At 48.7% G+C, this 16,975-nt stretch overlaps 1 protein-coding gene across 2 annotated transcripts in view; it reads right to left on the bottom strand.

Moving 5' to 3' along the window:
• Positions 1 to 16,975, bottom strand: part of SLC25A22 (solute carrier family 25 member 22) — a 51,054-nt gene that overhangs the window by 16,914 nt on the left and 17,165 nt on the right. For both annotated transcript variants that reach the window (XM_027727729.2, XM_039381191.1), the window contains exons 2-4: positions 10,034 to 10,140; positions 5,803 to 5,928; positions 2,618 to 2,673 (exon numbers count right to left, since the gene is read on the bottom strand). In XM_027727729.2, the coding sequence (XP_027583530.1) occupies positions 2,618 to 2,673; positions 5,803 to 5,928; positions 10,034 to 10,053 (202 nt within the window). In that variant the 5' untranslated portion in view covers positions 10,054 to 10,140. The remainder of the gene's footprint in view (positions 1 to 2,617; positions 2,674 to 5,802; positions 5,929 to 10,033; positions 10,141 to 16,975) is intronic.

Below are 16,975 nucleotides of genomic sequence, written 5' to 3'. Positions count from 1 at the left end.
GCAAGCTCAAGCCTTTTTCCTGTCCACACTGTGGAGTTTTGAATCGCACATAAAGGAGCCCTGAAGTCACACAGTGGGAATGGCTGTACCCAAACAGACCCCTTCTGTCCTCCAACTGAGGCCAAGTGATCTGCAGGGACAACCGATGTGCTTGTGACTTCTCCATGGGGAACAGCAGCTGCCACTTTAGCATATTAACATATAATCCTCCCAATTTCAGCTTAAAGGCTACAAATAAGAGCTCATGAGTCATTCAGCAAATTCTGCTGGGGAACTGGGACAGATGGAGGGAGCAGGAACCAATCCCACCATCTGATTTCCATATTTCCCTGTCCACAAGGCTGAGACATCTCTTTATCTTCTTTCCAGAAAAGCACTCACACATTCTTCATGAATCTGGGATGTATTTTACCCACCAACCCTCTCCCTGAGAGTGAGGGAAGGGCTGCTAATGTCAGCTCACAGAACTGAGGCACAGGACTCACCTTTGCACCTTGACCATGCCAAAATACTATGAATTTCTGGAAGGAACAGGAGCCATTCAGAAAAGCCCTCTCCAACCAGCTCCCCATTTAATAGTCAGAGGTGAAAAGTAAATTCAAGCCACTATCCAGTCCAGGGAACAGACATAGGGACATGGACCAAACTGACCAGACTCGTTAGAGCTGGAAAAAGCAAGAGGTACACAAAACCCTCTGCACCCTTTGAGATTTCTGCTTGGGAGTGACAAGTGGCCTGGTGATGCACATCCCCTCCACCACCCTATGCCTTACAGAACTCAGCTGTCTCTCCCAAAAGCCCTGACGGGTCCTACAGTCTCTCCTGTAGGTTTACCTGAACAGCTTCTTCCTTCTGCTCCCCACCAAGCAGCCTGCCACTGTATATTTACAGCCAAAGTTAATGCAGGCTCCATTCCTGGCTAGAAACACAGAAGCAGCCAGCTTCTGGAAAAAGTCAAAGGGGAAGGCGTCACTGCTAGCACTGAAGATGGAGCTTGCCAGGGTTCCTCAGGGTTATTTGTCTTGTTGCCTGATCCCAGGAAAGCTCAGGCAAAGCAGCCAATCCATCCTCATCATCCACCACACTCCCCTGAAACGCCCACCAGTAAGCTTGGCAAGAGATGCTGCCTGAGCAGTCAGTGCCTGCTCCCAGGCCAGCCAGCCACAGTGTCTGTGTTTCCTTAGGAGCTTTAAAAGAAGCAGCAAGAGACGCTACACATGCCAACAGCAAGGCGCCAGCACCTCCGGACTTCCGCTTGGAAAGACAAAGAGCAAGGACTCAATTATAGTAGCACTTTAATCAGGCTTTATCAGTGAATGAGTGCCACAAAGAATGCTATCTGAGCACCTCAGATAAAAACTGCATATGAAGGCAATTGACTATCAGTATATAAAATGAACCAGACCTCAGTGCCAACTAAGCCAGTTGGATTGTGCTGAGAGTCAAGAAGGTACTCCATATTTTCCTCTGCTACAAATAAAAGCCAAAATTTGGCCTGCTCTCCTCAAAATCTCCTCAAAAGCTTTAAAAACTTCCATGGATTTTGTGTTTAAACTATAAAAGGTATAATATCAGCAAGGAACTCGCTGCTGCAACAGACAGCCTAAGTCAAGGAGACAGGAAATTTCCAGCAGGTCAACTGTCGTGGGGTATCTGTCGTTAGGTTTTGGTCCGTGAAGAAAGAAGACACACACACACATATGAAGAAAGATGAGACAGGGGGTGTCTGCTGCCTCAGAGCAGCAGATAGGTTTTATTGAGCTAGCTGGCCCCTACTTTCCCACACACATAATGTAAATATATTTTTGCAAAAACACTTAGGAATTTAACACCTGCACACAGTCAACAGCTTCGTCCTTGCACTGTTATCCTTTTCTAGCTAACTCCCTAAAAGTCAAGGCTGTGTCCATGGAAACATTTAATTAGCCTCACTGTTCTCATGGGAAAGGCCTAACACTATCCAATATTTCAAACTTCTCAAGCTCCAGGGGCTCCAGCCTCTCCAGGGGCTTTGTGGACCTGCCACTTCCCCCCACAGTCAACACACAATGACCAAACAGCCGAAGCTCCACTGTGAGCCAACTTCTGATTTTCTTACCACCTCAAGGGAGTTCTTTTCTGGGGGCAGGTTATTTTTGTTTTAATAGCTGCTTGTCTTAATACTTGAACAAAGCACTTTAGCATGCTTGAGAGACATCAGGCCTGACCATGTTGGTGGTGGGCTTTGACATAAACTCAGTCATCAACCGCAAAATAAGATACTTCAAGAGCTGATTTGCTACTGCTCCTCTGGCAAAAGTTACTGTGCCCAAGCCGGGAAACAAACACACAGAGTCCTGAAACGAAGTCCATCAGCTTCACTTTAACTGCTAGTACAGATGACCATCAGTAAATGGTAAGGTTTAACACCACGGGGAGGACTCAAGCCCTGAATGATGGATAGCTGAGCAGACAACTGCACGGAGTAGCTTATTTTCAGAAACAGCTGCAATGTTCAACCTCTTAGGATACTGCTAGGTTATTGCTTTATATGCCAGAGAACAGAGCTTTTCCTCCCACTTACGCACCAGTGCTTCCAACGCAAAAGCTCTGCTGTGCCTGACTCAGCTTTACTTACCTCTGTACATGCCAAAGTAGCCTTCCGACCGAATTGTTTTAATGAGGCAGTCAGACCTGCAAACAAAACAGAGAGATGAACCACAGGAGCTCAAAGGTGGGTGAGAACAGAGAAAAACAAAGCAAATTTCTTGGAGTGGTTTCCATTTGCATTCTGTCAGCAAAACCCTGAGCTGAGACGGGAACTGCGTCAGCCTCTGAATGTGCCATTGTTGAGGCCTGAGTCCAATTTCAACCCCTAATTCACAGGGGCTTTGAAACCCCCGGCTCACCCTGCACGCGCTGTCTGCTTTCTAGAAACACAAAAGGGAAGAGTGTCACTGCGAGGGCTGTTTATCCAGGGTCCCCTGTGGCAAACGCGCATGAGATACTCTAACAAGCAGATCCCCATGTATGCATTTTTAAATCCAGCTCTGGAAGGAAATAAGGGGGGCCAAAACCCTCCATGCTGGCTTGTTTGACTTAGTCCATGAAATTTGACACAAGGCACACACACAAACACTAGATGACCTGAGCACTCAGTCATCTGTGGCCTCCCACACAGATTAAAGCATTTACTTTTAACACATCAGGTCCCAGAGCAGGCAGCCAGCACTCAAGCTCTTGCCCTGGGAAGAGCGTGGCAGGGTGCCGTGTTCCAAGGGGAAAACTGGCACCTTCCTTCTTGCAAATATATTTACTGCAAATGGGAAATCTATGCAGAGTGCTGGAATGGCACAAAGGCTTTTGAAGGCACAGACACACACCTAGCAAATCCAAAGGCGCAGTTCAAGAAGGCAGCACAGATCCCCTGGCAGAGTTTCCCTCTCCGAACCACAGATGCACAAAGCCTGGATGTTGGCTGAAGGTGGCTTTGGGGTGTTTGGGAAGGGACAGGTACTTCTATGGCCATAGGGGAAGAGAGAGGTACAAATGCATGCATAATTTAAGAACCAAAAGGCTCTTTTAAGCAGTAATAAGGGAAGTATGGCTGATGAAAACAAGAATTTGTTTTAAGAGATCTGGCAACACAAGGAGTAAACTTCATCTCTGCTCTGTAGTAGTGCTGAGGTGGAAAAGGAGGAAATACACACTTCCCTTGAGAGTGTTATGTCCCTACCTGGGTCAAGACTGTTCTAGGGTACCCCACATTATTTGTGAAGAGCCCATCCTGCATTGCTGCCAGTCACAGCAATGAGTTGCCCCTCTCTGCTGGGACTCTCCACATCCTTTGGGATCCCATCTTTCACACACTCCACCCCAGCTCCTGCAGCTTGCACACACCCATCTCCTTCTTTGGAGCAGCTCCTTCAACACATTTGCAAGCCCCAGAAATCTCAGTGCACCTTTCTCCTATCCCTCCCATCAAGTTCTTCCACTGCAGTGCTGGAGACAAGGCATTTTTCCTTGAGCCAGTGGTGCTGTTTTGAATAAGCTGTGGTTGGGAGGGGATTGGTAAGAGCTGTTCCCCATCACACTCAAGAAGCCCTGCTGCCTCACCATGCTTGCATGTCACTTCCAACCCCTCGAGCTGCAGCAGAACAAGATGCAGCCAAGGCCATGCCCAGCTCTTTTCTCTTCCTGGAAAAGGGAGCCAATAGCCAACTAAAATGATACATAACATACCTGGGGCAGGACAGCCCAAAATCCCAGCTATCTCCAGCCCTCAGAACTGCTCCAAAGCGTCTTTGGCTCCTTCAAGTGAAAGGTTCCCCTGATGCTAAAGGTCTCTTGAGCTGAGCAGAAGCAAGGCATGCTATCTTAAAGTAAGACAGCAAAATTCTTAATGAACTAGCTGCCTTCCTGGGTGTTCAGCAGACACCTTTGAGATCTGGTATTGATGGGTACACAGTATTTTCAGAAAAATAAGCCCCTGTAACTGGGCAGCCTTTGTTAGGAAAGCTCATCCTTTCCCCTTCTTAGAAGGAGCCAGCTCAAATATACAGGGTAAATCCTATGTATTCCTTAACAGCGCCTCATCCCACAGCAATTCCTGGCTATGGAGCAGATCTGTGCTCAATTGCTGGAGAATAAAAGCCTCTCTCCTACTGAGCTTCCCTCCAGGGACAAGGCATCCTGGCACGCAGTCCCAAGGGGAGCCTACAAGTTCTCCATCCTGTCCATACTCCTCTTGCTGCCACCTGTAAGATCAGGGGGATAAGTGATCCTCAGGGAGAGATGCAATCTGCAGCAGGAGCAGAACACAACCAAAAGGAGAGGCAAGGCAAGATGGGAAGCTGCATCCTGCCAACAAGTCTGGGCACACAAACAATGCAGGGAGCAGAGAGCATGAGAACTGTCAAGGGAAGCACCAGAGCCTGCAGCCTAAGCTCATGCATCATTACATGCCATCAGTTAGAGCAAGGAGGCACAGAGACTAAAATCATCAACATACAGAGCATTTTCAGAGCATTTTCTTCCTATCCCCACTCTGCCTCAAATTCTAAACAAAGTGGAAGGGAGACAGGACAGACCTCATCAGTCCCATCCCAGTCCCTTCTTCCCCCTCAATGACAGCAGTACTTTTGGAAAACTAAGGCCTGTGTCTGGTTCCTAGGATGAAGCATCTTGTGCTGTGTGGTGTGCATTCCCACAGCAGACACACAGCCCTATGAGTCCAACACAAACTCCAGGGGAATTCGGTGGGCTGGATATACTCATGCCTTCTTTTCCTACAGCCTGCAGCACTTGGGTTTTTTTTGGACACAGGACTGCTGGGGTAACCACAGCACATGTCAACCTGTGATCCTTCAAAAGGTCCGCACACAGCGGTCTAGACTGGGAATGGGTGACTGCTTTGTCTTTTCAAAACTGACACAGCAAAGGAAGGATCTCCAATACCAGAGTGATGGAAATACAAGACAGGCAGAAATTCCCTCATGCGCCTGACTGCGGCTCAGCAGAGAATCGAATGGGACTCCCTGTGGTTTGGTCCTGAGCTCTGACAGCAGTGAACACTCTGCTCCCAAGCAAGGAATTCAAACAGGTGTGCCCTCTGCAGAGATCTCATCCGCTCAGCTCAGCAGCCTCAATAGCTGCTCTATTTGGATTATCTCCTCAAGCACAGCTTGCTTCAGGATTGTCCCCTGGCTTTCCTGAGGACAGTCCAGTTCCTAGAAATGCTGAACTCACCTGAAAGAGGTAACAAAAAGGAAGGATTCCCTGCCAAAAGCCCCAAGGGATGTTGCCCATGCAGGTGGTACTCACAAGCTGGTGTACATCCGCTGGCCATTCTGCTGGTTCTGCAGGCGAGTTTTTGCCAGGTCAATGGGAAATACACAGGTGACCCCAATCAGCCCAGCTATCCCTCCATTGATCAGCTTGGCAGGTAGACTGTAAGAGGATGAGATAGACAGAAACAGATGTCTTAGCACTGGGTAACACCAGGGAAGGGAAAGAGGAAAGAACTGAGCTCTTTTGCATGACCAGAGTTAATACATCACTGTGAGAAAAGGCTGTTCCTCCCCGGCACGAAGGGAGCTCTGCCCCAAGGCAAAGCTTGGCTCCCGCTGTATAAACAGGGCAGGTGGGGAAAGCAGCACATACCATCAGGAACAACCAGTGCTGAGTGGAGTGGAGCCAAACAGCTAGCCCACACACTGCTAAGAGCAAGGAAAAACCTCGTTCCCCAGGACCCAAGGGTTTCTGTTGTCCCAAGAGGAGAAAAGACAGAGTGTTGGACCATCTACCACGTGGACAGCCTTTAGTTAGGGCCGGATGGCATCTGAGCCAGCACGTTTACTGACAAATGCTTTCCTGCACCACAATCAGATACGAAGCTAATGAGAGGTTCGTGACACGTCAGCTGCTACCATCATGTGGGAACGAGCCCGGCAGAAGCGCCCAGCTGGCAGCCAAGGAGCAGACGGCTGCAACCGCGGGAAACTGTTTCCAGACCCACCGCTCAGGGCGAGGGGAACACACACAAAGCAGTGGCCTCGCAAAACCGCTGGACTGGCAGCCTGCACGGCCGCAGATGTGGAGACGTGAGCTCATACCTCTTGGGGAAATCAAAACCTGGCTGGCTGCATGTGCTTCCAAAATGCATGGCTTTTTCCACTCGCCCTTGTGCTCCCATGGGGAATTCTTGCAAGTGGCACTGAGTGAAAGCCAGATCAGCTAAACACGAGTTCCCAGCAAATTCAATTAAGAAAAATGTCCTGCACTTATATGCTCGATAAACCACTGCACGCAGAGACAAAGGAAGCGTGTTTGAGTCAGCTCCCTCCAATAAAGCATAAGATATGGCTCCCTGAACACAGGATGTGTTGGATATTAAACTGAGGGCTGACAGCAGTCCTAGGTTGCAGTTGACTGAGCCAGCAAGGCCTAGTCCTCCCACAGGGGGAACAGGCATGCTGCCTTTCATGACAGTGATGTGCTGCTCTGGATGGGGGGACAGACTGCATTACCCTTTGGAAGCAGCAGTGGTGAGGCTGGCCATGGCATGGTGGGGTGAAGCCTTGCAAACAAGTTACCTCCCCAACAGCACTGCAGAGCACTCTGCATCAAGGGGAAATTGCACACAGGATCAATAAGTGGCCATGCTTGAGGAAAAGGCAGGATATGGAGCCTCAAGGTTTCAACTTCAGGTCTCCCTGAGGGAAGCAGACAAAAGAGGGGTGGGAAAAAATATAAGTCTTTGTCCACTAGTGCTAAGCTTGATCTTGACACCCCAGGAATTTTCTTTCAGCCTCTGCTGTCCTGCAGCCAAAGCTCTTTCCTCCTCAACACCTGCACCAATATAACGCACACTGAGCCCCAGGGCTGGCACAGCTGGAAGAAGAGGTGCCAAGGACAAGCAGACAGATCTGAGCTCAGCCCACAACTCCAAACAAGACAGTGTTGAGATTAAATCAAGCACAGTATGTTAGGAAAGCAGGCCCAAATCAGTGGCTGAGCTCAGTGCAGGGCCAGGTTGCAAGATCTCACCATCTCGAGATTCTGTCACCTCAGGGATCTTTGCGCCACACTCTGAGAAGGGAATAGATTTGCCTGCAAACTCCTACGCTCAACTTGTTCTCAGGACATGGGACAATTTCAAACAGTAAGCTTCACATCACGGAGCCCTCCTTATTTAACCCACAGTCACCCTGAAAAAGGAGGTTAGAGACCAGATAAAAGCATGTCAAGATAGAGGCACCATTGGGAAGGAAGGTATTTCAAGACAGGATCACCTCAGTCTCCCCAGATTCAGCTCTGAAGTCACTGCTGGCAGGTCACAGAGTGTGAGGCACAGCAAGTGCCCCTTTCTATCCTCAGCACTGTCATCACTTCTCTCAGTGTCCCTGAAACACCCAGGGCAGGCCTCTCTCAACATGTTCTAACAGTGAAATCATCACAGGGTTTATATCAGGTGGGAGTGAGACACAGACACAAAGATCTTACCTGCTGCTACTATAAGTGCAAGAGACTGCCCAGTTTCAGCATAGACCCCAGCAATAAAGGGGAATAGTCTGATATGCCTGGGCAAGCCAAAAATTTAGGCAACGTGCACTGCAGAGGGCCTCTCCCTGTGTCTGTGCAGGAGAAACCCTTGCTCAACAACACCATCACACCTGAATCCAACTATCCAGGTTCCCCCATGCACACTGCAGAGGGAGACTAGTACGGATGGACTATGGGGCAGTATCTGGCGAGACACTGAGATTAAGTTCCACATGCACTGAAATACGATGCCCTTGATCTCACCTTGTATCGAACCTCTGCTGTTGATATTAGTCTTTTGCTATCAATCTTGTTCTACTAAGGAGTGAGAGATGCATGCTGCAAGGAGAGAGCTGTTTGGTAGACACTTTAAGCTTAAACAGATTTCCTTGGCTTGGCTGCCTGTGACTGCTGCAGACATGTGGTCACCTAGACTGGAGATGATCATATCAGGAGAGATGAGGGATTTGAGGCACAGAGAATAACATGAGACAAAGGCCACTGCACCTGAATAAAAAGCTTTCTCCCTTGTGACTAAGTCATCTCACTTTTCACGTCAGCGCTCTCTGCTCTCTCATGGGATAAGAATACACTGTGCTTGGTCTCTCTGTCCTATTTAGCTTCTGAACAGCTACTGCCTCTCACTACCTACGTGTGCAGGGCTCAGTGAAACAGGGACAACACAGGCTAGCATGCAAATAAAGCCATTTGCTCAGTTTAACACAAGAAGGGATAGAAAGGCATCCCGGTTCTCCTCTCCTAGTGCTCCTCCTCAGCCCTTTTAACTAGTCCCAGAAGTTAACAAGCTGCTGTTCACACTGCCAAGAGCACATCGGAGGGGCCAAGAAACATCCGATAGGACGTGTCTCCTCTTCATTTAAAATACCAAGCTTCAAATGGCCACGAACATCTGGTCCTTTTGCTCTGCTGAGGCTATAAGGAACACACACCTGTCAGGCTCCATGGAGGTGAATCTCAGCGTGCCCTTCATGGTGTGCAAGAACAGTACCAAGTGCACTCCAAATGCAGTAGGCAATGACAGACATATCTAGGCACATGAACACTTCACAATGCTGTCTTATTATCAGCACAGCTCAGGACTGTTCACATTTGCAGAAGACAGGCATACAGGAAGATATCCTCACCACGGTAAGCACTAAGAAGGGCCAGCCCTCTTGCCTGCAGCATTCAGGCACTGCCAAGTCCTGGCCCTCTGTCACCCGGTTTCATTCACCCACTGACTCCACCTGCCCTGTGCTGGTAACCTGGAAAAGCAGATGCTAGAAAAGCATCACAAAAAAACCCACAGGAATCCCACAGCATGTAGGAGTCACCTATCCAGGCAACTTCATAAGCAACAGAAAGTTAAAACTACATGTAAGATTGTGCAGATCCATCTGACACAGCTCTTAGGAAGCTAGAGGGCAAAACTGTCTTTCCCAAAAACACATCCCAATTCATTTCCAGGAAGGACTCAAATCAAGCCTTTGCATATGCCAGGACTAATGCTCTAAAGTTCCCGCTGCGCACTTAAGTGTCACTAATCATTGTTGGTTCTTCATGTTCCTGCAATCACTCAAAGCACTGACTGGCTTTAAAGGGGCACAAGGTTGCACAAGGCTACGTGGACTTTGTAATTACAAGCGCTGCATCCTTGACTGGTCAAGGAGCTGGCTTTGCTCCTTTGATGCCAGCAGCTGAAGTCAGCAGGTCAAGGTGACCTTTGAAAGAGGAAGCAAAAAGGAACACACTTGTGCAGAATATAAAGCAGAGCGCAGAAAGAACAAGGCAATGAGAAAAAAGAACTGAAGAAAGCAGAGATGTGACATCATGGCAGAGACAGAAAATAAGAGAAGGCTGAAAAAAAACAGATAAAGAAAGGAGCAGAGAAGAAATCAGAACTGTTTAAAGCTGGAAGAGATGATCAGGTGATTACCTCCAACCTCCTGTGTCAAAAACAGAAATAAGTTTGAAAGACAACCAACAACTCAAAAAATTTTTTAAAAGTTACCTGATCTGTTTATCAGCCATTTAATTCAAACTTGTTCTTGATAAGAAATGAATCCGTTCCTTCAAATTGTTCTTTTTCAGTCACGTCTTTTCCACTTCAATTTCTTCCTGGGAAAGGACAGAAAGACACCGAGGACACAAAGTTGAGACACTTACACTCTTCCTGAAGCTCAGGTGTTACTGGGCAGGCTGTAGGGTTAGGCCAGCTGAGGAACAAGTGACTTAAGGGAGCACCTGATCTTCTCAGAGAGGAGACTGAGCTCCAGAGGAAGCCTTACAAATGTGTGTGTATATAAATATACAGGGACATATGGAGGGAAGAGTTGCCAGAATCATCAGGTTCTAGCAGCATGTGAGGAAGGGCAGCAGCCAGGCAGGGCACAAGCTCTACCCAGCATCCAGGACAGCAGTGTCTGTCACTTCTCTCAAACTCTAAGGAGCGTTTCCCTCCATACCATGTGGATCCCCAACCCACTGCAGGTCCACCCAGCTACCCCAAAACAATCACATGTCACTACAAGACTTGTTCAGCACTTCCCTCCAACACATATGTGCTGTTTCTAATGGACAGTCTTCAAAAAGCTGCACTTCCAGAGGTTACTATCCTTCCTCTATTTCCGAGCCCAAACAGAGAGCCCATGTTCAGTCTTGTGCCCACATTTTTAAGAGTGTCTGTCCCTCAAGCTATTGATGTGACTTTGCCCTTTGGCCCACTCCTTTCAGCTCAGCTGTCTTGGCACAGCACTGAAGCTTCAAGACTGCAGGAACCAGCTTTCTCTAAGACTCCTAACTGCTCCTGTTTAATGAGAGCTGGTAGAAGTTGCCACACAAAGAAATCTGGGCACTGGAGAAAATTTCAGAAGCAGCCACAGCTTTCAGCTTTGTGGAGACATCCTTGCCTCCTCACCTCCAGCCTGGGAATCAGATGCCCCATGCTTTCAGTGGGTATATCAGCAGCACTCAGCCAATTTCTTCTCTCTTGCCTTCTACCTGTCACCTCAGTGGTGAGCCAGAAGCAGAGGACATACCTTCGCCCATTGCCTCTGGAATGAAATTTGCCCCTTAACTGCAAACTTCCTAAGCCACCAAGAATCTCACATCCAACAAGGTGACACAGGCTGACGCTTCTGCTCTGAAGATACAACTTGAGTCCCAGAGCATTCCTGAGAATAAGACGTCTCTGAAAGTGTAAAGAGCTCGTGATTGTGCAAACAAGTACAGAAGGAGTTCAGCACTGACCTGCTCCCCCTCCCTATTACATCAAATGCCAAGGATAGGACAGTATGAAACCATTTGTACAGTCTCACTCTTGGACAACATGAGACTGAAACTGCCTTTTCTGGAGTCCCACGTTCACCTAAAGCTGTGAGAGACCAGCATACGGAGCTCACTAAGGAAATGGGCTCCTCTTCAAAACACTGCACACAAACCTCCCCCTCTGCACTACAGTGTTAAATCTTCTGTGACCCCTCTTCAGAGAATTTACCTGATCTCAACTTATCTATGGACACAGACCTTTAAAATCTACAGATCAGCTAAGTCTGTGCTTTCCGAGTGAAAATCACTTACATCTTTCATGTGCTTTCATATGCACGTCCACGAGAGCAGTTTGGTTTAGGTTAATCTAATTTTCTATCAGTTTAACCAGAATAAGATCAAAATATAAAAAATATAGGCAGATCAGTTGTTGAAAGCCTGTAACCCTGGCATAAACAAGCCCTGAGCCACAAAAACTCATGACACATGGTAATGTCTACACCCTCAATAGGATATTTGTGTTTATTGAGGCAGCTCTGACAAAATATATGTACCGAGTGGTACTGATAGCCTACACCAAACTGGGAAAACTTCCCCCTTGTTGCCCCTGCTGCACCCTTTCCTGTAGAGAGGCATTCAGGAGGCCAGGCACCCATCACAAAGGGCATCACTAAGAAAAGACAGCAAGGCTGACAATATTTACCACTGCCAAGTAGCCAAAGAGTGAGAGACCAATATGGACACACAAATGTATCACAGGGCCGTTTCTTACCTGATGACACAAGTAGGGTGATGGAGTCCCTCTGAACCAAGAGGGACTTGGGAGAGTTGAGTTTAGTTCTTCCCTTTTTTCTCTTGACTTTTGGCTTCAGCTGTCTACCTGCCTAGGAACTACAGAGCCCTCCCCAGCTGTCTGATCCAGCTGGAAAACTGCTCCTGCTTCCCACCAGGGAACAGACACTCCTGCTGCAGTTGCACAGCAAGACAGGGTAAAAACAACCTTCCTGGGTTTAAAACTGGGCAAAGTTACAAGTTTCCTTGGTGCTGGCTGTACAGCCAGCAAATACCAGGACTAGTATCATCTCCCCTAACAAAAGCCACTCAACTCGTGGATGACCAACTGGAAGTGAACAATGTGATCATTTTACAGCAGACACCAGCACTTGATAATTGTTTAAACAGCACCTGGCACAGCAGAGGCCTTTATGTCTGTGGAGAGGGGATTTTAATGAATTAAGGGATTTTAATGCACTGAAGTGGAAAGCTTATTTGAACTCTGTTTGTTTAAACAGAGCTCCAACGAATGACCATTTGCAAAACAAACCCAAAGTCACTGCAAACTTTTATCTGAGCACTTTGCTGTAATCTACAGAACTCCCTAAGTCCTTTAAAAGATAGTGAATGATGAAGCCCCCAGCACCTTGTCCAGGGAGTTTCTGTAGAGAGCCAGACCCCAGTCGCTTCCAGGGCAAGAAAATAGCTGCTACGGTCCTGCAGTCTAAGAGGTGGAAAACCAGATTGGGATGAGAATGCCAGTAATTTTATAGGACATTTAAAAAACAAATTATACATTAACCTAGAAAGAAAAGAGATTAAATAACAACCCAAGTATATCTCCCCAGAAACACAGTGCTCTAAGGAGCCAAAAGCTGCAAATAAAAGCAGGCAAGCATCTGCAGCCAAGCAAGGATGTAGCTCCAAGGCTTCCTATAGGAGCAGTGTCAGGGAGCAAGGCTTGCATCTTCCTAGGAAATCTCCCACCAGCACCTGCACTGGGGCAGCAGACAAGCCAGCAACACCAAAAAGGTGCTGATGCCTCAGAAAGGCTTTGTATGGTTAAACTTCATGGCCAGGTGGACAATGGCACTCACAGTTGGAACTGGGAATCTGCATGGCACAAGGAGCTGAGGAGCTGCGAGGAAAATGGTAGGGGTGGGCAGGGCAAGTGAAAGTCACCAGAGACTCACCTAAAAGCCAAAAAGGCTGAGCAGCCATCACAGAAGGGGGATCCTAAGTTAAACATCCCATAATTAACAGTGAGAACTGCATGGGCGTATTTCCTTCCTAGAGTGCTGTTAACACAGCTAGGCATGGATTAATGCCCCATTACTTGCACACCAGGACATCCCTTTTACATTTATTAAAATGATCGAGCAAATTAGTTTCAGAGCCACACACACACACCATAGCAGAGGGAATCATCTCCGTGCTAGGCAGAGAAGCGGTGCAAACAGCCCAAAGCTCACACTGACACATGTAAATAGCCCAGGAGCCTCCTCAACCCTGCCTCTCCCTTTTCTCACCTCCCAAAAGCCAGCTCCAGACAGTGACAGAGCAGCCAGAGTGGGATACCACAAGGCAACCCTGGCAAACTCTGGATGTATCTGGTCCTCACAGTCTAAGCCACTGGCAAAGCAGTGCTGTTTTTTGCCCCTGCCTTGCCAAACACCACATACGCTACCCACACAGTAAGGGTTTCTTCAGGTCAACCTTTGCATCTGCTCTCCTGCCAGCCTGGGACATGGGGTTTAACTCTGAACCTTTGGTTCTCACCTTATCATGTGAGGGAAAAGTGCTTACCAGAGAATCACAGCCCAGTGTGGGGCATGGAGGGGAATACACAGACCTCATCTTGTCTCATACCATGTGTCACACTAGCAAGCTTGGACTGGAGATACAGGCACCCAACATCTCCTCAAGCCAAGACATCACAGGAGAAGGAACAGGGTAAGCTTACCCAAACCTCTTTGACCATGCTCACTGCATTTAGTGCCACCACACTGCCCTGTGGATGTGGGTTGCCACCTCTACCCCCAGATGCCACTGCTCTACCCAGTCTTACCTGGGTACAGCACTTTCCTTCTCCTACTCTTCCCCTGACAGGCCACCAGAGCCACTGCTGGCATCCTCCAAGATAGCTGCAGACTCCCAGTCCACCAGCTACCCCAGTCCTGCCAGCAGCACCCTGCAGCCCTCCGAGAAGCCAGCTCTTTGCTTCTGCCATTTCCAGGTTCTCTGGAAATGGCAGCCCTCCCATTTCCAGGCTCTCTGCTCCCCAGCAGCTCCACTGCAGGTGAGCACATCCTCTCAGGCACAGAATGCTGGACACGCCGATTTGTCTGAGCACACACAGGCTGACGTGTTGACAGAACACCTTTAGCAAACGTCAGCGGGTGCTGTGCCTGAAGAAAGCAAACCAGTCTTCTCCCTACACTTAAACGTGTTCCCATCCCTGATTTCATGCCAGCACAAACATTTGTGCAGAGCAGTCAGGCAAGAATGAGATAGAACTGGAGGCCAGCACACACTGGGAGCTGTCACTGAATGCAAATGTCCAAACTACAACCTTGACTTGAGAATAAATAGCAAAAGGGGAAGCCAGGACTCCCTTCCACATACTTTGATTTGTCTGGAGAGCAGGAAAACTCAGGGACCAGTGAGAAAAGCTGATGTCAAGAAACAGGGCTCAGAGGGTGAGAGGAGAGAGCAAAGCCATGCCAGCATCCACTGTGTCAAGAGGACATAGCCACGCAACTGCTCATAGTCAGAGAAGATGGGGGAAGCAATCAGCAACAAATACCCACCGGGAGAGGAGAAACTCTCTGGAATCAGCACAACACTTTCCTTCTCAGAGCAAAGGTGTGGACACTCTGCCCAATTTTGCTAATGACTGAAGCAAAGCGGCCATCACAATGATTAAGGTTTAAAGAGTGCAAAATGAAACTGCAAATATTTCCTGAGAGAAGCTGCTTTCTAGATGTGTGACAGGAACAGAGCGCACGGAGGAGTCGGTACCAGGAAATCTCACCTGGGGAGAAGCTGTCAACTTGGCTCTATGCTGCTCAGAACATTTTGGGATAGAGAGGGTGGAGGGAATTGGTGTCAGTTCTCTGCAGTTCACTTGCCTTTAGGCACTTGAAAGCAGGCATAAATTTCCTTGCAGGATCAGGTAAGGCATTAGTCCCCAAGAAAACAAAGCAGCTCTCGAACACGCTGGTGGATGCTCCCCACCCTCACAGCCTGTCCCCTCTCCAGCTGTGCAGGGGCACAGTACAGCCCCTTTGTACCATTCCGCCACCAGACACAAGCCCTGGGGCTGCAGACGCAAACTCACCTGCCTCACAAACTCACCTGCCTCATGGTCAGCGCTCAACTGTCCCCATACCACCCTGAGCTTTGAAAGCACCAAGCCCAGCCAGTGGAGTTTCCCCCCTTGCCTCAGATGATAAAAGGCCAAAGTCCCCACGGGGAGGTGCCATGCCAGCCGCCTGCACCATTGGCTGTTCACACCTCTCCCTTCCATGGGAACAGACTCAGTGGCACAGTGCCCACGCAGCTTGCAAGACACAGGGATGCCAAGCCCCAGCATGGAGGAAACTCCTTCCTGACAGCCCTCCACAAGAACCCTCAGCTCCCGCAGTCCCTTCCATCCTCCACAGCCTGTCTTGTGTGGCTTCCCTCCAGTTGTTTGGGATGGGTGTCCCCCCTCCACCCCCTCCTATCGCCACGAAAACAGTCAGGCTGGCACCCTTGCAAAACCGCAGGCAAACTCTGCCCCCATATCCAGCCTCCACTCTCCTTGCATGCTGGGCTCAGTCTGGGGAGCCTTACCTTCTTCATGCTGTGAGACCTTGTGATGGGAGAATACCTCAAACCATCTCCCACGTGCCACAAAGAAACAGACAAGTTCCCTGGCTGAGGGCATGTTATAGAGATGTTTGGCTTCGCAAACACAGGTGGTGGCAGTACAGATTTACCTGGATGCCCACAGAGGGGAAAAAGAGGAACAAAACTCCTGATCAGCAGTAAAGGCTCCTGAGCTCTCTCTCATCCCAGCTCCATCACTGACTTGCTCTTCACCTTCAGACAGGATTTCCAACCACAGTTGGTAGCCTGAGAAACACCCTGTGCCTATGACTACATTCTGGCTTAGGAAAAAAACGAGCCTTGAACAAAAACAGTCCAGCGTCTTAGCATACATATTTACCCACCACATCCTTTACCCATGCAAACCAATGTAGTCACCCATAAAGTTGCAAGGAGAGGACTCGCAACAGGACCATGCTAGAATGTCACAGCGGACAATCCTGCGAGCCCCTCAGACTACGGCAATGTCCTGTATTCCGATACTGCAAGAGGTCCACACAACAGCAGTCAAGAAGACAAAACTGGCTTTGAAAATGCAGCCACCTTCCTCACTCTCCAAAGAGGGAGAGGGCTCAGCACTCAAGAGCTTCTTTTGAGCTGGCAGAACCAACTCTCCTATCTCAGGGACAAAAGTCCCATTGTGTGCCAGAGGCAGCTCTCTCTCTCTCTCCAGATTTACCTGCTGCCATCAGTCACCAGGATCACCTCAATGCAAAGCAAAAGAGTTATCAAAAACATCAGGCAGACACTCAGTTGCTTCTAGCAACTGTCCCTCTGTCTGCCTGGGCTCAGCCACACTGGGAAAAGCCAACATAGCTGCTGACTCCAAAGCGAGGATTGAAGTGAGTGGAGTGGCAGGTATTACTGGAAAGCAAGAGGACAAAAGAGCAGGGAAGTAGGTGGGGATGCTCCTGCCTCCAGGCAGTAGGAGCAGAAGAAACACACCCAGTTTTCCCACTCCCCTTTTCCTTTGGGCTCTCCATACTGCTGGAAGAACTGGCTGGTCCCCCACTCCCAGCAGAGCATCATGCAACTTTGC

The sequence above is a fragment of the Pipra filicauda genome, unplaced genomic scaffold (genome assembly GCF_003945595.2).
Source record: "Pipra filicauda isolate LSUMZ 115617 unplaced genomic scaffold, ASM394559v2 scaffold217_size2002032_pilon, whole genome shotgun sequence".
Lineage (NCBI taxonomy): Eukaryota > Metazoa > Chordata > Aves > Passeriformes > Pipridae > Pipra > Pipra filicauda.
This window is presented reverse-complemented; position numbering and strand designations above follow the sequence as displayed.